This window comes from Tachypleus tridentatus, unplaced genomic scaffold (genome assembly GCF_004210375.1).
Source record: "Tachypleus tridentatus isolate NWPU-2018 unplaced genomic scaffold, ASM421037v1 Hic_cluster_2, whole genome shotgun sequence".
NCBI classification, from domain to species: Eukaryota; Metazoa; Arthropoda; class Merostomata; order Xiphosura; family Limulidae; genus Tachypleus; species Tachypleus tridentatus.
The window spans coordinates 45875470-45898872 of NW_027467782.1; the positions used below are offsets into that span (position 1 = coordinate 45875470).

A 23403-nucleotide genomic window follows, 5' to 3' on the forward strand; every position below is an offset into this window, starting at 1 on the left:
TAAACAATTCATATGTGGACATCATTGGTCCACATATGGACAATTTGGTTTATGAGGTTTGGGGATGCTGTATATTTGTGATGTGTGTGAGTTGGTTTTGTGTAGGTAGGAATAAAGTGTTTGTGAAATTGTTAAAGAAGCCTTACTTATACAACAACTTAAGTGCAAAATAAACCAATACAAAGGAACACCTTTATATTTATATTAAAAATAATATAATAAATAATAATAATAAAATAAATTATATAAAATTATATATTCAAACATCTAAGCCCGCCTCTACATTCCGACACTCAGTTACACAACCCCTTTCAAACCCCTTTCTTAACTTACTGTTAAGAGTAGAGTGTTCGTGTGTATGTGTGAGAAGTTAAAGTACAAAAGATCACTGGTTCTTTCAGTGACTGGCTTGAAGTTAACATTCAGTATTGTTCATGATCTTTGACAAATATTTAATGCTATAGAAAATTAATAAGTGAGTAAAGCTTTACTGTCATGTTGCTTCTTCATCGTTGAACATCTACAATAATCTTTTAAAACTTTTATCCTAGTGTACTTCATTATCAGTTTGTTTGTCCTTGCTTCCATCATATCTGTGTACAATTGTGTGGAACCTTCTGTGAAAAGACTTTCTATTGGAACATACAGGTGAGCACATCTATATATGGAAGTACTGCAGTAGAGCTGACAAAACCTTTTGACTTGCAAGTAAACTTGTAGAAAGCTGGCTTTGACTCATCTGGACTGTTACACAAAGAGTGTAAAGTTGGCTTTAACTCGCCTAGACTGTAACACATAGTGTCTCAAAACGACTAACTTATCTGGACTGTAACACAAAGGGTGTAAAGTTGACTTTATTTTGCCTGGACTGTAACACAAAATGCATCTCAAATTGGCTTTAACTCGCCTGGGCTGTATCACAAAACAGCGTCTCAAATTGGCTTTAACTCACCTGGACTGTGACACAAAATGTGTCATGTGATGAATTAGTTAGCTGGTGACACTTCTTGTGTTACAGTACATTACATATTCTTTCCTCTTACCTTGCTGCCATTTTAAAATATCTTTTTTGTAATTTTCAAATTTTACTCAATGTTTTTAGGATGTTGAAGGAATAATAATCTTACGAGCTGAAAATATGTTTGTTAATACTTTATCAAATGGGCCTATTATCAGATTATATTCAATTTAAAATTGATTGGGGTGTGAAAAATGAATTTAAATGCACTGAAAATTAAAGTCTCCGACAAAAATAATATTAGATCAATAAATGTAAGGAACATAAAGTTTTATTAGAAAGAAAGTAGACACTTTTAAATTTCTTTTACATAAATACTAGATTACCTTCCTTGAAAATACATGTGCATTACAGATTTCAAATAATTTTGAATGGTACTGAATTGTGACAAAACTGAGAGATGCAGAAAATGTGATGGATGAACACATTAGCTTCCTTGTATAACATATCAGAGTTGCGGTTTTATTTTATATCTGCTCTTCTTACCAAATATTAATAGTTTTCATTGTTTTAGGTGTCTCTCGTTGTGAAGTTTTTTTATATTATTATTTTATTATTCTTTTAGATTCCCAATTGTAACTTCCTATGTTGTAAAGGAAGTTTACAAGTGTATCAAGTGGTGGTTTTGTTATTTGCTGTTATTACTTTGCTGTTACATGGGTAATTATTAGAAAGGAAAGGTAAGTATATTTCTGTGTGTTAAAATGTTTATGAGTGTAAACAGATGGTGGTTTTGTTGTTTGCTGTTACGCGGGTAATTATTAGAAAGGAAAGATAAGTATATTTCTGTGTGTTAAAATGTTTATGAGTGTATCAGGTGATGGTTTTGTTGTTTGCTGTCACGCGGCAATTATTAGAAAGGAAAGATAAGCATATTTCTGTGCGTTAAAACGTTTATGAGTGCAAACAGGTGGTGGTTTTGTTGATCGTCGTTACGCGGGTAATTATTATGGAAGGAAAGATAAGCATATTTCTGTGTGTTAAAATGTTTATGAGTGTAAACAGGTGGTGGTTTTGTTGTTTGCTGTTATGCGGATAATTATTAGAAAGGAAAGATAAGTATATTTCTGTGTGTTAAAATGTTTATGAGTGTAAACAGGTGGTGGTTTTGTTGTTTGCTGTTACGCGGGTAATTATTAGAAAGGAAAGATAAGCATATTTCTGTGTGTTAAAATGTTTATGAGTGTAAACAGGTGGTGGTTTTGTTGTTTGCTGTTACGTGGTAATTATTAGAAAGGAAAGATAAGTATATTTCTGTGTGTTAAAATGTTTATGAATGTAAACAGGTGGTGGTTTTGTTGTTTGCTGTTACATGGGTAATTATTAGAAGGAAAAGTAACCCTATATTTCCATGTGTTGATTGTAAACCCTATAGTAGCAATTACTATAAATTGTAAGATACATATAAAACACTTCATTCAGGATGGTTGCTGATACCTAAAACTGTATTTTTCACTCTGAACTGTTCAAAACTGAAATTCAAAGATGTATTTCCAAAGATATAAGAGCAAAATTTTTGCATCACTTTTCTCAAAGTAATTTTGAAGAAATAATGAAAAAGGTGAATTTTTATAAACCTCTAGAATATATACACACCTTTCTTCAGACTTCACTGATGATTGAAGGATGGTTTTCCAAAACATTTGTCTCATAAAGAAATTGATACATCTTTTATTTCTTAAACATTTATTTACGGTGGTGCATTGGGTTTGTCGAAAGTACTGTTCTTGTAACTATATTGGTTTTCCCCTTATACTATAACTTTTTTTTGGCAGCTGTTAAAATTAAATTTAAGTGCAACAATGGGATAATCTAATATCTAGAAACACAAGTGGAATTTAAAGACAAGAGCAATCTGACTTCCAAATCCAAGTATAAACTGTTTCTACTAATTTATAATAATAAGAAACTTCTTGTGTGTATTTTAGACTGGTGAAACAATGTTTTGTGTTCTAACTAGTTATTCCTGGATTCTTCAAGACATCTTGGGGTGGCATTTAGCATCAATATGCTAAAGTCTATAAGACTTCCCAGTTTGAAGGTCAGTAATTAATATATTGAGTTACATTATTTCTTGGGAAAGTGGTGATAGAAGTTTGGAACTTTAGAGTTCGTGTTAGATGAAAGTGATAATTAATTGCTAATTAGAAGAGAAGATAATTATTTAAGTAATTTTAAATCGTTTGACAATTACATCATTACTTGTATATTATTTTTAGGATAACATTTTATTTATGTGATGTTTAGGTGAAATGTCACTAGAAGTTCAAATTTTGAAACATATTGAAAAGACTTAAGAAGGAAATGGGGAAGGAGAGATTTATTAAAATGTATGGTTTTAAATAAATACATTATTTGTCATGTGTACTGTCATAATGAAAACAATGTGTGCTCCAAAGTATGTCCTACTAACATGGTTTCTATACTGACTGTGTTACTGTTTACAACCAACAATGGGCCCCAGCATGGCCAGGTGGTTAAGGCACTCGACTCCTAATCCGAAAGTCGTGGATTTGGATCTCCCTTACACTTAACACGCTCGCCCTTTCAGTTGTGAAGGCATTATAATGTGATGGTTAATCCCACTGTTTGTTGGTAAAAGAGTGGCCCAAGAATTGGTGGTGGGTGGTGATGACTAGCTGCCTTCCCAGTGGTTTTACACTGCTAAATTAGGAACGGCTAGCAGAGATAGCCTTTATGTAGGTTTGTATGAAATTCAAAACAAACCAACCAACAGTTTTTCATTTACTGAAACTTACACCTTTAAACAGATTTAGTATAATGCTCAGATCAGCCAGCATCATCTATTTTACTTTATTAGATTTTTTTAGATATGGTGAATCACCAAATATCAATTGATATCATACTCTTCCAAAAATATATCTTTTATCAGTTTTGTGCTTTTAGGTGTGTTATATCTCCATAGTTACAGATGGAGAACTTCATAGTTTGTAGTTACAGATGGAGAACTTTGTGGTTTGTAGTTACAGATGGAGAACTTTGTGGTTTGTAGTTACAAGTGGAGAACTTCATAGTTTGTAGTTACATATGGAGAACTTCATAGTTTGTAGTTACAGATGGAGAACTTCGTGGTTTGTAGTTACATATGGAGAACTTTGTGGTTTGTAGTTACAGATAGAATTCTTTCTTCTCTGTAAGTGACACAATCAGTTAATCTGTGTAATATTTTTTTAATAGTCAAGTAGCTCAAACCTTGATTTTTAACTGCAATTTCAACTCAGTATGAAACAAGATAAATGACCACCTAGAGATAAGAAGTTAATTAAACATATGATAACATATAAACAGACATATAAATGTTTAGTTTCACACAAAGAGTTTCTTGTCCTTGAACAATGTTTTCAGCAAAATCGTTACCATTATTTTGTTTGTTTACATTAGAATTAACAATGTTTGTTTACCACTTTAGAGCAAGGACTTTCATGGGTGGTGTTAATTTTGTGTTTTTTCTAGTATGTTGTGTAATGTGGTTCTACTTGTTTTTTTACAGATACGTGCCATATTTCTGGTTCTTCTAGTATGTTGTGTAATGTGGTTCTACTTGTTTTTTACAGATATGTGCCATACTTCTGGTTCTTCTAGTATGTTGTGTAATGTGGTTCTACTTGTTTTTTTACAGATATGTGCCATACTACTGGTTCTTCTAGTACGTTGTGTAATGTGGTTCTACTTGTTTTTTTTACAGATATGTGCCATACTTCTGGTTCTTCTAGTACGTTGTGTAATGTGGTTCTACTTGTTTTTTTACAGATATGTGCCATATTTCTGGTTCTTCTAGTATCGTTGTGTAATGTGGTTCTACTTGTTTTTTTACAGATATGTGCCATACTTCTGGTTCTTCTAGTACGTTGTGTAATGTGGTTCTACTTGTTTTTTTACAGATATGTGCCATACTTCTGGTTCTTCTAGTACGTTGTGTAATGTGGTTCTACTTGTTTTTTTACAGATATGTGCCATACTTCTGGTTCTTCTCTTTTTCTATGATATCTTCTTTGTTTTCATCACTCCATTTTTAACTGCAGTAAGTCTGTTACTTTAATTATTATATAACTGTAAATGTCTTAAATTTTAGTTGTTTTCTTTAATATGGTTCTTATTACTTTTGTAAGTTTTCCTTCATAGTGCAATTTATGCATACTTTAAAAGTTGTAACTTAATTTGTAATACTTGTATTGAAACAGAGTAAAATGTTTTAGACACCATTAGAAAGAGATTCAGTTTTGGTAGCGGAATCACCGCAGTAGGGCAGTTGCTTGTCCATATGCCAATCATAGTATTTATATCTCATTGAAAAACTTAGGAAAAGGGAATTGTTTCTAAAACAGGATTTTTCTTCAAAGTATTGCATGGGAAAAGTGTCTGAATTGTCCTAATATAAACTGTAATGTTTTTATGTATAATAAAAGTGGGTACGTTTATTTTAAAGAATAACCCTTTTTAAGAACTCCATTATTTGTGTAATATATTTACAAATTACATCAATAAAGATACAATCAAACCCTCATGAAAGTCACGTTGTTACTTTTATTTAAAAGTGGGTCCTGTGATAAAGAAGTCGCCATTGTATGCGCACTGTAGTTAGAACAAACTGTCCGAACCTTGAATACTTATTTCCATCACATACATAGATAGATACATATAAATACACATTGAATCTGTTGTAAAAAAAATTCCCTCGTTACTACTATATTTTGGGTTTGACTTTGTATGTTAACAATTTACTGGATATTTTAATTATTCGTGTATGAAACTCTTATCATTTGTTTAATCTGATGTTGTGATAAAAAAAACTGTCTACATGGTAACAAGTTACCATAACTTTGTTTTTGTTCTTCACAGATTTTCATAATATTTTCTTGTCAATTTCAACATTTGATTGTTATATGTTCAGTGAGTGTCACATAATTTTTGTGTCATCTGTATTACAACTTTTGAGCAAGCATTTCAACTTATCACTGACATCATTCTTAACACATTTAGTATGATTTATAGTTCCATCTTTTTTCTTGTTTTTAATTAAATGTAGCATTTATTCAAGAGCAAGTTGTTAGAATGTTTAAGGAATTTTGATTTTAACTAATCAAACAAGATTTGATACTGAATTGAAAGTGCTAAAACAAATTAGTAGAAGTATAGTTAGGGATATTTGTTTGTGTTATTATGTAATGTAGGGTGAGAATATAGTCTATAGATGTTATTATGTAATGTAGGGTGAGAATATAGTCTATAGATGTTATTATGTAATGTAGGGTGAGAATGTAGTCTAAAGATGTTATTATGTAATGTAGGGTGAGAATGTAGTCTAAAATGTTATTATGTAATGTAGGGTGAGAATATAGTCTAAAGATGTTATTATGTAATGTAGGGTGAGAATATAGTCTAAAGATGTTATTATGTAATGTAGGGTGAGAATATAGTCCAAAGATGTTATTATGTAATGTAGGGAGAAACGTAGTCTATAGACGTTATTATGTAATGTAGGGTGAGAATATAGTCTATAGATGTTATTATGTAATGTAGGGTGAGAATATAGTCTATAGATGTTATTATGTAATGTAGGGTGAGAATATAGTCTATAGATGTTATTATGTAATGTAGGGTGAGAATATAGTCTATAGATGTTATTATGTAATGTAGAGTGAGAATATAGTCTAAAGATGTTATTATGTAATGTAGGGTGAGAATATAGTCTGAAGATGTTATTATGTAATGTAGGGTGAGAATATAGTCTGAAGATGTTATTATGTAATGTAGGGTGAGAATATAGTCTAAAGATGTTTTCATTTTTTTAATTTGATAAAGAAAGTCTGTAAGTACATGGAAAACATTTCAAACAAAGGATTTTGTAATTCAGACACCTAAGGTATAGATAATGCGGTAAACTGTTTAGACAAAGTATTTTGTAATTCAGAGAGGAAAGTATAAATACATGGTAAAGTGTTCAGACAAAGTATTGTATAATTCAGACAGGAAAGTTTACTGGCACATAAGAAAGTTTTGAAATAAACTACTGTGTTGTATCAAACCAAAAAATGACCACAGTTAATATTTCTAATCTTTGTTATTGAAAACCTTGAATTGTAGTAAAATTAAATTTTCGTACAGTTCAAAGTCTTCTACAAATATTTGTTGAAATGTATACAGTTTAGGGATCAGACTTTGTTATTTGAAAGAAACCGTGATATGAAACACATAATTTCATAAGAAAAGGTTTTTCCAGGACTCAAACCTCTGTTGGTAATATAAAAAATGACAGTATGAAAAATGATTAATTTGTAAACAGCCTTAAGTTTTGAAGTTACACTAATTATGCTAATGCTGTCATCAAAAATGTTTTGGACATTTATTGTTACAGTGGAACCCCTCTAATTACGCCAGTTAATCTCAGCCCCAAAGGTGGCTGCTTTAGAGGGTTCCACTGTATTATTATAAACTTCCAAGGAATGGAACTTGATTGTTTGTGTTTTAGTTACTTGTATATTTTTAAAACACAAAATAAAAAGATGGTTTTGATTGTATCTGTAATATTAACATAGTTTAATGCTGTTTCATTTCTAAAATTTCACTTAGAATATTTTTTATTTACTGTCCTTCATAATGTAGCTTTGCCAGTTTCATCTCTTTTGTACATTTTTTGAACACTTTATTATTATAACGAAGTGGTTATTATTTTACTGTTTAACTTTCTCAGGTTATGTCATCCATCTTTTATTGAACTGTATACAGAGCAGAATTCTTTGCCTTTGAGAAATATGTCGTGGTTATGAGTGAATACCATTGTATGTGAGTGAGATACGTCATCAACCAGCTGTAACCATGTAGTAGTAATATTAAATGGCAGTATAGATTTGTAAAAATACTAGTAATGTTGTGATGGAATTTGAGGATAAATTTGGCTTATTTTTCTGTCACAATGTTTAAGCAATTCAGTTTTGATGTGTAGTTTTTTAAAGGTTTTTTTTCTTCTTCTTTTTCCATAGAAAGGTGAAAGTGTTATGGTGGAAGTAGCTACAGGAGGAAGTAGCCAAGAAGTGGTAAACTTAAGTTTTGTTCACTGTTTTGGTGTATGTGAAACTAAAAATTTTGTATAATACAATATCTTGTTTTATTTTCACCAGTACTTGTAGAAGCTGCTGGATTATGAATGCATGTAGTTGAATTTAAGAGAGATAACTAACAAATTAAGCTAAAAACTATAAATATTGAGGACCCTGTATGGACAGGTGGATAAGGCACTTGGCACCTAATCCAAGAGCTGCAGGTTCGTATTTCTGTCATACCAAACGTGCTCGCCCTTTCAGCTGTGGGGGCATTATAATGTGACAGCAAATCCCAGTATTCATTGGTAAAAGAATAGCAGAAGAGTTGGTGGTGGGTGGTGATGACTAGCTGCCTTCCCTCTAGTCTTACACTGCTAAATTAGGGACGGCTAGTGCAGGTAGCTGTCGTGTAGCTTTGCATGAAATTCAAAACCAGCCAAGATAAATCCTGAGTGAAAGGTAGGATCTGGCAAGATTAGTATTGTTGACAGTTCACACATTCAGTACAAAAACATGTAAAAACACCATTATTAGCCTGAAAGTGTTAAGTTTACTTAGTAGTGGTGATTATTTTGACTTTTTTTTTTTAAGTTGAGGGAGCCATTTTATCTACAGGTTAAGCACCGTGGGGAAAATGTTTTAATGCGTAATATTAGTGCTAAGGTACTTAGAATATCTATGTCTGTTAATAACAGTTTTCTGTTTTGGATCCACATTGTTTAAATTTGGTAGAGGAATTCTTTATAGACCAAGATTTAACTTTAGGGATTTCTGTTTTACTGCTTTAATTCCATGAACAAGGGATCTACTGAGAGAGAGATGGCCATCGATAAACAGAAGAGCTGGCTAATATTACATGTGATGTAATATGAGGACCTCTAGATTAGATGTGATTAATGTGCTGTTGCTAAAAGCAGTGGAAGAGAGTGGTCCGTGCTCACTTAGCTAGTGGATTCATAATTTTTAGAAAAAAAAAAGAGACAGATTTTAGTTTCAATGTTGTAAAATATATATATGTGTGTGTCTTACTGCAGTTCTTCAAAAGTGAGACCTGGAGCTCTGTACAGGAGAAATCAGTAATTTGTAAAATGTTAAATTAATACTCTGACTGATTTATTTCTTAGCTGGAATAAAAGGTTTTTGGTCTGACACGTAGAGGATACAAGACATGAGAGCGTGGTTTACTTGCAGCATAATTATTTGTTCTTAAGATATAAAACAGAGAGTCGCTTTCCCACATTATCATTTGTGTTATTTAGACATGAAACAGAGGGTTTCTTTCTCACATTAACTAACGTTTGCTCTTGAGACATAAAACTGAGATTTGTTTTTTTCTTTTGACATATGAAAAAGGTTTTCTCCCTCCCAAGTTGTTGTTAAAACAAGTCAGATTCCAGTTTTTCATGTTGTAGCTATTAAATCATATATCAGTGAGGTTTTCTCTACTGCAGTGTTTGTTATTGAGATAAGATTTCATCTTTTACATGTTTACTCCACAAGTCTTTCATCATGGTTGAAGAAACTGTGATAATGTGAAAGAGAAAGCCTCACTTCCATGTCCTAATATGTGTATTTATCACTCATTAATGGATACCATCATCTATTTATTTATAAGTGTTTACACCATCTGTGCTTGGCTACATTCTTACCCAATGTTTTCCAGTTTCTCAGGATAGCATCAACTATTTATTTATAAGTGTTTACACTGTCTCTGCTTGGTCACACTTCTTACCTAATGTTTTTCAGCTCCCCATGGTACTACGTGTGCCTCACTTCAGTCTTGATCCAGTATCAGTGTGTTATCAACAGTATTCTCTGCTAGGATTTGGTGACATTCTTGTACCAGGTGAGAACGTTCTCTACACATGTTTTAAATAAGTTGCATCACTCGTAAGATGCCAGCAAAACTACTGATGTGAAATATACCATACTAATAATATATTGACAATACTCTGTTACTGACAAGTACGTAGGTTGTTTGTAACCTGTGTATTACATCTGCTAATCTAATAGACTAAATTAGGAAAATTAAGTGTAACAATTTAACTTTAAACCTATTTTGTGTTTGATTTTTCTGTCCAGAAGTTCTAATTTAATGTGATAATATATAAAATATCATCCATCTTGGTTCTACTGAAGTATGGGATATGATTCACAGATATTTTTCTTCACACTGTTTTAAGGTTTATTTTGGTGTAAGTTTTCAGCTCCAAGTATAGCTTTGTTACTGTAGTCTCTATAATCTGTACTATTCTAATGGATATCAAGTCATGTGGTCTACTTGTCTGAAGAAATTACTTATAAGCAAAGAATTTCCTTATGGATTACTATTAATTGAAAAATAACAGAAACAAGGGGAATCCTCTGAAATTCAGAGATCTCAACTCTGAATTTCCTTATAGATTACTATTAATTAAAATATAACAGAAAACAAAACATGTAAGAAGGGGAATCCTCTGAAATTCAGAGTTGAGATTTCTGTCTCTCTTTCTTTCTTTTTTACTTTGTTATCATCTGCTATAGTTATATTTGAATTTTTTTTAACACTTCCTTGCTATCTTGATTGAAAGAGGCAAGAGAGATGGTTGTAATCTTAATATTTAGCAATGAGAAGCCAAGTACTTGTATCGTAATGTTAGTGGCCTCTTTATATTTTCTCTTATGTTAGAATTCATCTCTGTGATAATTTGCATATGCTTAAAGTTTAGAATGTGGTAGTTTACGTGGCATATTTGGTCATTATCAATGTAAATGTTTTACAATTTCTGATATATCTTTAATAACCAGCCATTTTGGTAACAGTTTGCTTGGTTTCTCTGATATAATGTTTTGAGCATTCAGGTTTAATGTCAACAAGCACATGTTTCAGTTGACTTCAGGTTATCTCGACAAAGGTAAGAATGGTTTATAAGAGGATTTCTAACCAAACTTAATTTCTCCACATCATTTGGTACATGTGGTAAAGTAGTTATTTTATCTTTGTATGTATAGAAATTGAGAAATGTATTTTGAGAATGGATTTTACTTTGATTCTTTTCTGAGGACAGTTGTTTTCTCTGAACTCTTCTTGAAAGAACTGTTTGTTTTGTGCAAGGTTTTCTTCTGAACAGATGTTGATAGATTGGTGTTTTTCATTGCCTGTTTCTTCACTTGAATTGGCATTGTGACTTTTGTTCGTTAAAATATAGTAAGCATTTTAAAAATGTATATTCCATCTATAGATGGCTGTTTTGAGAATTATTTTTGATTACCAGGAACAGTAGACAGTTAATGATATCAATTCCAGAAGTTAATTATGCGAGTTGGTCTTAGTTGTTTAGTTGGCAACAGAATCATAAGACAGTTCAGATGAAGTGACCATAAAAGGAAATGCTTATCAAGTCCAAAGTACCATTCTCTGTAGAGATGTTTGTAGAGTCATTTCTTACAGCTGTTTGTAATAAATTTCTGAAATAACTTGTGACAGAGAAGATGTTCCTGTAGAAGCTGTATCAGTCATACTGTAAAATTTGTTCTTTCGTTGGAATTAGCTGGATTTCAGATAAATACCTACAACTTTGAAGAGATCTATAGATATATTGGTGGTAAGTTGGAGATAGTTGTAATTGGTCAATTTTGAAGCAATAAAATGTTTGCCTTTTGAACAGAACATTTTGTAGACCGTAAAATGACTTCAAACTAACCGGTAATGTATTGGGTTGAGGAATAATTTGTGAGTGTTTTTCAAGTTAAAAAATATATTCATAAATGAAACGCTTTGCAAAAATATTTCATGTTATTTGGAAGATAATTTTTTGCTCTAATAGATGGTGTGTTTGATTTTCATATGTCTTTAATTTTTGCTTTAATTTTCAGCTCATTAAATGGAATGTCAAATGGACAAAATCGAGCATTTTTGACACCATCTGCTTTTTGCATTTAATTTCTTGCAATTTCATTTAAAACAATGCATACTGTGTACCTAGGTATTACATGAAATAAAGTATCATAATAAATGTTTTGGGTGTAATGTGTTCATGCATTGAAGTATTGTATAGTCTTGCATGTAATGCTTGAATGAAATTATTTAAAAATGCTCACAATTATTCCTCAACCTAATAGTTATTAGAGGTAGGTACATCTGAAGTTATTGGGTACGAATATAATTGAGTTCTTTATGGTACAAGCTGTTTAAGGAAAAGAATTATAATATTGGCAAGACACTTGGACATCTTGCAAGTTGAAGAATCAGTGTCTTAAGCCTTAATTTTGAAGGCTATGCTATTTTAATGGTTTTTTTATACAATATCTATCTCAGAAAATTCTTTGGTTATAATACAATCTCTTTTATTTGCTCTACATGAGATCAGTGTAGTTAGACTTGTCCAAGTAAATATGCCTGCCCACACTGGAGCTGGAATCATAAACCCTGAAGCCACATGTTACTGTATTGTGCTTTGTTTATGACAACATGTCTCTGTATTGTGCTTTGTTTATGACAACATGTCTCTGTATTGTGCTTTGTTTATGACAACATGTCTCTGTATTGTGTTTTGTTTATGACAACATGTCACTGTATTGTGCTTTGTTTATGACAACGTGTCTCTGCATTGTGCTTTGTTTATGACAACGTGTCTCTGCATTGTGCTTTGTTTATGACAACGTGTCTCTGCATTGTGCTTTGTTTATGACAACGTGTCTCTGCATTGTGCTTTGTTTATGACAACGTGTCTCTGCATTGTGCTTTGTTTATGACAACGTGTCTCTGCATTGTGCTTTGTTTATGACAACGTGTCTCTGCATTGTGCTTTGTTTATGACAGCGTGTCTCTGCATTGTGCTTTGTTTATGACAGCTTGTCTCTGCATTGTGCTTTGTTTATGACAGCTGCCTCTGCATTGTGCTTTGTTTATGACAACGTGCCTCTGCATTGTGCTTTGTTTATGACAATGTGCCTCTTCATAGTGCTTTGTTTATGACAATGTGCCTCTGCATTGTGCTTTGTTTATGACAACGCGTGCCTCTGCATTGTGCTTTGTTTATGACAACGTGTCTCTTATTGTGCTTTGTTTATGACAACGCGTGCCTCTTCATAGTGCTTTGTTTATGACAACGTGTCTCTTCATAGTGCTTTGTTTATGACAACGTGTCTCTTCATAGTGCTTTGTTTATGACAACGTGTCTCTTCATAGTGCTTTGTTTATGACAACGCGTGCCTCTTCATAGTGCTTTGTTTATGACAACGTGCCTCTTCATAGTGCTTTGTTTATGACAACGCGCCTCTTCATAGTGCTTTGTTTATGACAACGCGCCTCTTCATAGTGCTTTGTTTATGACAACGCGCCTCTGCATTGTGCTTTGTTTATGACAACGTGTCTCTGCATTGTGCTTTGTTTATGACAACGTGTCTCTGCATTGTGCTTTGTTTATGACAACGTGTCTCTGCATTGTGCTTTGTTTATGACAACGTGACTCTGCATTGTGCTTTGTTTATGACAACGTGACTCTGCATTGTGCTTTGTTTATGACAATGTGCCTCTGCATTGTGCTTTGTTTATGACAACGTGTCTGCATTGTGCTTTGTTTATGACAACGTGCCTCTGCGTTGTGCTTTGTTTATGACAACGTGTCTGCATTGTGCTTTGTTTATGACGTGTCTGCATTGTGCTTTGTTTATGACAACGTGCCTCAGCATTGTGCTTTGTTTATGAGAACGTGACTCTGCATTGTGCTTTGTTTATGAGAACGCGACTCTGCATTGTGCTTTGTTTATGAGAACGCGGACTCTGCATTGTGCTTTTTTGACAACACGACTCTGCATTGTGCTTTGTTTATGACAACACGACTCTGCATTGTGCTTTGTTTATGACAACACGACTCTGCATTGTGCTTTGTTTATGACAACACGACTCTGCATTGTGCTTTGTTTATGACAACGTGTCTCTGCATTGTGCTTTGTTTATGACAACGTGTCTCTGCATTGTGCTTTGTTTATGACAACGTGTCTCTGCATTGTGCTTTGTTTATGACAGCGTGCCTCTGCATTGTGCTTTGTTTATGACAACGCGTTCTCTTATTGTGCTTTGTTTATGACAACGTGTCTTTGCATTGTGCTTTGTTTATGACAACGTGTCTCTGCATTGTGCTTTGTTTATGACAACGCGTGTCTCTGCATTGTGCTTTGTTTATGACAACGTGTCTCTTCATAGTGCTTTGTTTATGACAACGTGTCTCTTCATAGTGCTTTGTTTATGACAACGTGTCTCTGCATTGTGCTTTGTTTATGACAGCGCGCCTCTGCATTGTGCTTTGTTTATGACAACGCGTGTCTCTGCATTGTGCTTTGTTTATGACAACGCGTGACTCTGCATTGTGCTTTGTTTATGACAACGTGACTCTGCATTGTGCTTTGTTTATGACAACGTGCCTCTTCATAGTGCTTTGTTTATGACAACGCGTCTGCATTGTGCTTTGTTTATGACAACGCGTGCCTCTGCGTTGTGCTTTGTTTATGACAACGCGCCTCTGCGTTGTGCTTTGTTTATGACAACGCGTGCCTCTGCATTGTGCTTTGTTTATGACAACGCGTGTCTGCATTGTGCTTTGTTTATGACAACGCGCCTCTGCATTGTGCTTTGTTTATGACGTGTCTGCATTGTGCTTTGTTTATGACGTGTCTGCATTGTGCTTTGTTTATGACAACGTGCCTCAGCATTGTGCTTTGTTTATGAGAACGTGACTCTGCATTGTGCTTTGTTTGTGACAACGTGCCTCTGCGTTGTGCTTTGTTTATGACAACACATCTCTACATTGTTCTTTGTTTATGACAACGCGTCTGCATTGTTCTTTGTTTATGATCCCATGATCATTATGAGTTTATTAATTAACAGGTTGATGAATCTTATTACTGAATGTGTCAGCTTTAATTGATGTGTCTTAAGCAGTCATTACCTAACAATAAATTGTATGCTAGATTTAATTTGAATTCTATGGGTTAGCAGCATTATTGGTGAATAACAGTACATTATCAGTTATATAAACTTTACTTAAATGGTAAAAAAATAATTGAACAACCTCATTAAAGGCCCAGTAATTTAGAGAGAGAGGGTTTCAGAGGAAACAAAGGTAGAACAATGGGTTCCAGTTTCTTTACACAGGTTGGAGAACTTTACAAAAAATGAATTCAGTAAAGAAGTCTGACATGACAACATTTCAAAAGTCTTCCATCTTTGGGTCCCAGAATGTTGTCCCTTTAAACATCTTCTTTATTAAAACATATTAAAACCATTTCTTCAATAAAGTTCTATTTCCTGTTTAAGCCAGTTGTCATCCACATTAACCTGTGTTTAATTTAATTCGCTATAACTTGTAGAAACTATATGCGATGGTTTTCATGTTTCAAGGATAATGTTAAAGCTGTGATGTGGAGTCATCATGGTTATAATAGTTTCTAGATAAATACTGATCTGATGTACATTAAATTATCAGAAGTTACACTGACATCAGTTCATTTGTTGCCTTCTGATGTTAATTTCAGCTTATAGTTTTGTAGATAAATATATTTGTATCTCAGCTACTGTTTGTAAATAGAGGTAACTGAAAGAGATTGTGTTTTGCAGGACTCCTGGTTTCAGTACTGTCATGGATATGATTTATTAGTTGGGAACAGAAGAGTATATTTCATTGCAACAACCATATGTAAGTACATAAATAGACTTAAGCAAAGAAATAAGACACTGGTAATATTTATCTACTGTTTTGCATGGATAACATGTACTTCTTTCACAGATTCCTGATCTTATTGTGGGTGCTATCATGGATAACATGTACTTCTTTCATAGATTCCTGATCTTATTGTGGGTGCTATCATGGATAACATGTACTTCTTTCATAGATTCCTGATCTTATTGTGGGTGCTATCATGGATAACATGTACTTCTTTCATAGATTCCTGATCTTATTGTGGGTGCTATCTGCAAATGTTGTTTCACATTGAGCCGTTTTTTTGTTTTGTTTTAGTGCAGTTTTTGCCAGCCATTTGTAAAGAAGAAATTTTACAAGCTAACAAACTGGTAGGCTGATGACCCACATTTACAGAACTGTTACAATGTCAACACAAGAACTTTTATTCTGTAGTTTTTCAGTTCGAATTATCATTGCCACTATGATGCATGTTTAATTTCTTTAATCAAATTATGAATGGTATTTAGTAGGCTTACTTCTTTACTTGCTCTTTTGTAAATCAGTTTCAAATTTGGGGAAACCTTTTACCTTTATGCAAGCCTTGGGGCAGAGATGATTTGTTTGTCGCCGCTTTAGAAGGTAACAAGTCCAGCAGTTTAGGAGAAAGTATTCTGAGAAAATCTCGGGGTTACCTAAGGGGTTAGGTGAAAATATTTTGTGCAAACCTTGGAACCGAGACAATTCATTTGGTACCATTGTTCAAAATAATGTAATCTGTAATTTATGAGGAGTTATGTGACACACATACAATCTTAAATGCTATATTTAATAGTTTGTCAGTTTAACGATTGTTACTGCTTTAATGAAAATTTAATTTCTTTAATCAAGTTACAAACATTAATTATTAGGCTTATGTATATATATATATATACTGCAGTGTAAATCAATGTAAGATTTGCGATCAACTTTTAGGGAGTAGCTGTAAGAATGTTTGCACAAAATACCCAGGATCCTTAAGGGTTTGACCGAACAGTCTTATGTTTGTGCAAACCTCGAGTCTGGGGTGATTTGTGTGGTACCACTTAGAACACAATGCAACCAGCGGTATATGATATAAATTACTAAATATTTTATAATGACATTACTTTACATAACCAGGATTGAGAAGTTATTGACTGTGGAAACGTGTTGTAAGCACAGTTTGGACACTGTGTTTTGACTTTATAATGGTATTCTGATGCAGTGACACTTCTGTATCTTTTCTCAGCATATGGTTTTGGCCTGATCATCACCTTCGTGGGTCTATACTTTATGATGACACCCCAACCTGCATTGCTCTACCTGGTTCCCATTACTCTAATCCCTCCTCTAATACTGGCGTGGGCAAGAAAGGAATTTTGCCAACTCTGGAATGGTTACAAGGTAATTTATTTTTAACTTGAGAACTTTCTGTTTCACTAGTTTCCAGCTGGCTAGTGGTTTAATACTTCAGTGCACAAAAATTGTATTTATCATTCGTTCAATTACATCTGTGGCAAACAACATAAGTATTTTTTTTACTTTTCCACATAGTTATTCTTAGTTTAACGTACGTATACCATTACATTTCGTGGGTAGTTTACTAGTGTAGCCAGAAAGGTAAACACAGATACATACAACTCTATGTATGTATCTATCTATGTATATCTACTTTAATTTTTGACAAAATAAATGATCTTCCAGTGACCTGTTCCATGAACATTTTGAAGATATTATTTCCTTTTTTTTACTGTTAAACACAAAGCCGCACAATGAGTTATCTGTGCTCTGTCCACTACACGTATCAAAATCCTGTTTTTTTAGAATTTTAAAGTAGGCTTTGGATCCCCTGATATATAAACTAAAAAACTTCTGAAGGGATTTTGAGGAACACATTTATACCAATACAAAGTAATAACCTGACATCTAACCTACAGTCCTGTACGTGATTATACTCTCCTCTCTAAGACATGTGCCCAGCAATGGTCAGCTGCAAACACTTTAACGTGAAGATGACCTAACAAGGTCGAAACATTGTTCTCTACTTTATTTTAATAAAAGTTTTAATAGCCACACCAGCCATCTTGAGATACATTTTTACTTCTAGTGGGTTTCTCATCTTCACAGTATTCAAATTTCATCCATCATGTGGAATTGGGTCAGGAGATTTATATGGATGTGTATGGACTTGTTTTCTATAAGTACCTATGTTTATATCTTCAAGACATTTGTACAGGATATACCTGAGTAAGGAGTAAACTGTTGTTAATGAAAGTTAACTAAACCACTAAAGAGAAGTTTAAGTTTTCCTGTAGGTTTTGTTTCCCATGAGTCTGTACTATTAATTTCATAGTTAATATTAAAGTTGTTGTAAAGAGAGAATAAAAAAATATACTTAATGTTTTTTTCTACTTTATTTTAAGGTTAGTGAGTATGGAAATATCAGTATCAATAAAATTCTCTTCATGCCACAAGGTGGCAGTAGAATCAATAAAGAAAACAAGTTGATATTAACTACTGAGAATTGTAATTTAAACAAACAAATATAAAGATGACACAAATTTGTTATTATTGCTGCTGTTTAAATTGTAAATACAACAATATTTGCTCTGAATCTCTTGTTAACACTTGCCATAGATAATGCCAAAATGTTGAATGTCACTTAATTGTTTCTCAGAATTATTGCTAGAGTCACTGCCGAGTGCACGTTTCTTGCTGAAGTTCAGTCGGGTTAATTCTGCGGTAAATTTACCGATGTTTATTTACCCTTTTGTCTTAAGTGACATATCTTGTAGTTTGTTCAGTATAATGCGTTGATAAGGAAAATGGAAAGAATAAATAATAAATCTCTGTGTGAATACTCCAGTATTAGAAAACATATTATTATTACTTTCTAACCAGTCTATACGTGAGACAAGTAACAAACAGGAGTCGGACAGTCCTCCAGTGGAACCTTCTGCAGCACCCGAGTCTCCGCCAACAGTTACTGCAGTGCAGAATGAAGCCGAACCCACTATTTCCAGACAAGCCAGCAGTGCTTCTAGCGACTACACAGAGGAGAAAAACTTGCTTCAATCATGAGTGGACAAGTCGGATCGTAAACGGTGGAACTGTGTTTGGGTTCTATCTGTTTTTCGACCTGTCGCATTGTTAACTGGGACTTAATGGTATACTAAAAGCACTAAGCAGGTTTTAAATAGAACTGATTGCTGGAGATGGGGATATGAGGAAACAGGAGCTTTGAATCTTTTTCTTTTGACACAAGTTTTAAATTAGGAATGTTTTTGTATTTAATGTTTTTGAAATTAGTAGCACCTTATAATAACCAAATAAATTGTCTAACAAAATGTTGTAGTTAATTTTTTTTGCAGGTTTATGGTTTGATTATAGTTCAGAATATGTTCATGTATGGAAAACTTACATGAAACAAGTTGTGTCGAATTACAAAATACGGAAGATTGTAATATCTGTAAGATGTTTTTTGCTTTTCAAGATATTAATTTAATATGTTTTCAAGGTTATGATAAACGTTAAATTTTCATCCATTTGGTGCCACTACCTATAGATTATTTGACACTATTTACTTGGTTGTCTACAATGAAATTTTTTCTGGTTCCTATTATCACCAAGGCACATTGTGCAATAACTCCGGTCAACATGCTTCAGAGTAGAACATATTCTACAAATTCTTACTGCTGACATGAGTTCAAAGATTTTTGTAATATTTGTCGTTGGGTCTAGAAAGAAGATTGTAAAATTTGCAAAAATAGTAGTTTTAAATCTTTGGTGTTTTGTTTCTGTGTTTAATGCTTGAACACTATTCATGTTTGTTTGCATATGAACAGTAAAGAATCTTGGAGTTAAAGATTATGAATTGAAGTGACAGAAATAAGGGAGTATGGTGTAAAATTATTTCAAAGTTAACAACACGTGTGTTTGTCAGGTCATAAAAATATACTTAGGTAATGTTTAGGGAATGCCCCTGACTGTTAGTAATTCTTTATAAAAGAAGTGTGTAAGCTTATGTAAGGAATGCCATTTTTAAGTACAGTGTCAACAAATATTATTTGTTTCTTGTAAATATTTATTTAATAATTTGATGCATTTGTTAAAGTTAGTTTGCAAATGAACCTTAAATTAAAGTCGTATATACAGAGGTAACAACTAGTTTTCACAAAGAGTATGGAAATATTAAATTCTTTGCACTGTGTGTGTTTGGATGTATCTCACACCTTTTTTTTTAACTTGTTGTAAAATTAATAATTCCATATTATATTTACCAAGACAAAAGGTTAGTATTAAAATTCATAAATTATTTATAAATATCTTTTTAAATTTTGTTTTTAAACACTTATTTTTGAAATTACACTAAAATATAAAGGGACAGTTTTCACACTCACGAACATTGAAAGCTGAGAATGTTCTTTGAATGGATACAAATGTTTTACAAATCAGTAGTAAACTATTTTTAAGATTCAAATGATGAGGTAGTAAAAAATAAGTTTGTTTGTATTTAATAGGACATGAATTGTTTGTATAACCGTAGTGGTTCTTTTGATGCTTGATTTACAGTTAGAATCTTTAAAGGAAGTTAGCAATACGTATTAGTTGTAACAATTTTTATGCAGGTAATATGTGCGGGAAGGATTTGTTGTAGAACGTATTAGATAATTGGTATTATTTGAAAGATATTTCACAATATACTGTATTCAAAAGATGAAACATTTAAATTTCATAAATTTAAAGATTTTTTAATTCCTGTTAGTTTTGAATCAAGTATTCACCTGTTTTTTATTACTCTGTTCAAAGGTTTTGATTTTATCGTAACAGTTCAATATTTTACAGTGAAGAAACAATTCTGAGGCTCGAACCAGTGGTTAGTTGGTCGTCGTAGGTTGATGGTTGAAATCTATACAGATGAACTTCAGTTTTAAATATATCTTGTTAGAAAATTGAATTGTTTCAGATATTTAGTTTTGTTTGAAGATAAACACCACTCATTTGTCTTAAAGTACATTTTGATTCATGGTGACATTTGGGATTTTCAGTTCTGATTGTTGTTCCATGTTATCACGAGTGATTAAATTCATTTTTAGAAGTGATGTTATTTTGATTTATTTTAATATGTTAGAAATCAAAAATTGAAAAATTTTATAATGACTCATTCTTTATGTAAAATAGTATGAAAATTACAAGTTACTTATTGAGTTCATGTATATATATATATATATATATATGCAACTGAGTTAACATGAGTATATTTCTGTGCCACATAAATTCTCTGTAGCTGTATACTCCACAAAATGTAAGCAGAATGTATGGTATTGGTTCATGTTTTTCTGATTTCAGAAGCAGAACTGAAAATACAGAAGTGTTTGTTTATCCACTCATTGTTCTATCAATTTATTTTGCACTCAAATGTAAATTTTAATTGCCATAAAATCATCAAAACTTGAATAAATGATGAAGTATAGAGAAGCTTAGAACAAAAACTTGATTATTAGGTGGAATATAGAATGATAGTTAAAGACACAGATCGTTACGAACGAAGACCTGAAAAATGATTCAGAATAAGGTGGGTGAAGTCACCTTTGTTAAAGCTTATGTTGGAAGTGCTTATTATTGTAATGTGCAACTTATAATTTAATTTGGCAACTTAAACTCTGTTTGATCATGTGGAAACTTTCTTTGCATAATGTTTTCTCTGCTTAACAGAAATAATTCAAATGTATTTTTGTGTGTGTATAATGCAGATAACAGAATTTAATATTTTTCTTCGGCCAAATAACAAACTTTCTAATTTTAACTTGTAAAAGGAAGTGTTTCAGAGACTGAGAAATTATGAAAGTTAGAAATTATTAATTAATGAGCAAAAAAAAAAATATTCGTATGAAATATATTTTGATCAAAGTAAAGCAGTGATAGCAGAAGTATATTGCAGCATTAGAAATAGGGGTTGTTGTTGTATTCATTTTTGAAACTTGTAATTACATTCTCAGTTTTTAGAAATTAAATAAAGACACTGTTTGCACAGAATTGTTTCTACAATTTTGGTTTCATAAACTCGCATTGAAGCGTAAGAACGTATTATTTATCTCAATTTTGTTATACACAGAGATGCCAACTATTTCAAATGACTGAGCGTAATGATTGTAGACAGAGCCCTTTCACAGTTTTAGTCCTTTTAGATTTGCCAGAAACAAGACAACCTGGTGAACGAGGCCTCTTTTTTTCCATCTTGTGAACGATCGCATTGGTGTTTCTATGCCGCTTAGAAAACGAGAAACACCCATTTACGCGAGCGCTGATTTGCTGACAAACACTGATGACGTAACTATGGATTCCCCCACGTGCCCAGTATGGAGAAGCACTCTAATCAAACTATTGGTAGACGTCGGAGATACAAATATTTTTTATTATTTCAAGCACAAACATGATTATCACAAGTAGCCATTTGGACAATGTCTTTTATTTATTATCAAAATTTATTTGTATCTCACTAGAAATTTTCTTTTCACCCCTTTCAAGCCCTTGGGGAACAATTTATCACTTTATTGTATAGGCCTATATAATATATAATAATTTGGGAGTTGCAACAAGTCGTAATATTTGTCTGTATGAGCGTATAGTCGTAATGTATACACCAAAATCGTAATGATTATGTTCAAATCGTAATGGTTGGTATCTCTGTATACATGCAAAATATTTACAGATATACTTGTACACAAGTAATTTAAATCATTGATTGTCAAATCTTAGTTGATGAAAGATTTTTCTTGGTGATTAAAGAAGACTTAATCATTTGAAAAAAAATTTGCTAGTATTAATTATACTAATTAATACTTTAATATCGCAAAGTATGCTAGTATCAGGAAACCAAGAAATACAAGCAACCAACTGATAATAAGTTGTTTAATTAAAATATTTTTAAGATTCAAATGATATGATAGCGAATAATAAGTTTGTATTTAATAGAACATGAATTGTTCTATTAATTTATTATGCACTCAGATATAAATTTTAATAGAATCTTCCAGCCTAAATATACCTATAGCTCTTAAGAGTAATCACAAGCAGCAGGATTTTTTAAAACACAATAATTACATTTTAGACATTTTTACCTCTAAGTTCTTGCTAGCATCTGTGTTAAAATTCCAAAAGTTTTTGTTAGTGTGATTTAATCATTGTTTTTCATAAACAAATTAACACTGATTTTAAATGTGTCTACAATGTTAGTAGTTTGGTAACAATGAAACACAACCTATTAATCCAAACAAATAAAAATATTTGCTACATCATAAAAGTTTCATTTGAGTTGAAAGGACAATATAAACTGATTTACAAGGTTTGTTTACTTTATCAAGCACATTTTAGCCTTGGCAATTATAAATGGTCAATGATATAAAAACTTTCACCTCTAAAGGTTAATTGTTGTTAGGGTGTTGATTGGTATATTGAGTTGGAATGTTAGAAATATTTTTTTTAGCTGTAGGAATAGGAAATTCTAATTAATTAAAAATTAAAACAACTTAATTGAAAGTTTTACAGGTCTTCGAAAAATTTAAATATAGAAAAGTTTCAAATTTTAGAATAAGTTATTAAATATGTTGGTGGTATTTTGTTTGTTTTTTAAGAAGGGAGTAGT

At 32.3% G+C, this 23403-nt stretch overlaps 1 protein-coding gene across 1 annotated transcript; it reads left to right on the forward strand.

Moving 5' to 3' along the window:
- The first annotated feature begins 1583 nt into the window (after positions 1-1583).
- Positions 1584-21794, forward strand: LOC143242183 (signal peptide peptidase-like 2B). Its single transcript, XM_076485538.1, has 8 exons — positions 1584-1698; positions 2979-3059; positions 4986-5060; positions 8020-8073; positions 9826-9925; positions 15677-15755; positions 17008-17162; positions 18660-21794. The coding sequence occupies exons 2-6, from the start codon at positions 3027-3029 to the stop codon at positions 15706-15708; spliced, it is 294 nt and encodes a 97-aa protein (XP_076341653.1). The 5' UTR covers positions 1584-1698; positions 2979-3026; the 3' UTR covers positions 15709-15755; positions 17008-17162; positions 18660-21794.
- The last annotated feature ends 1609 nt before the right edge of the window (positions 21795-23403 follow it).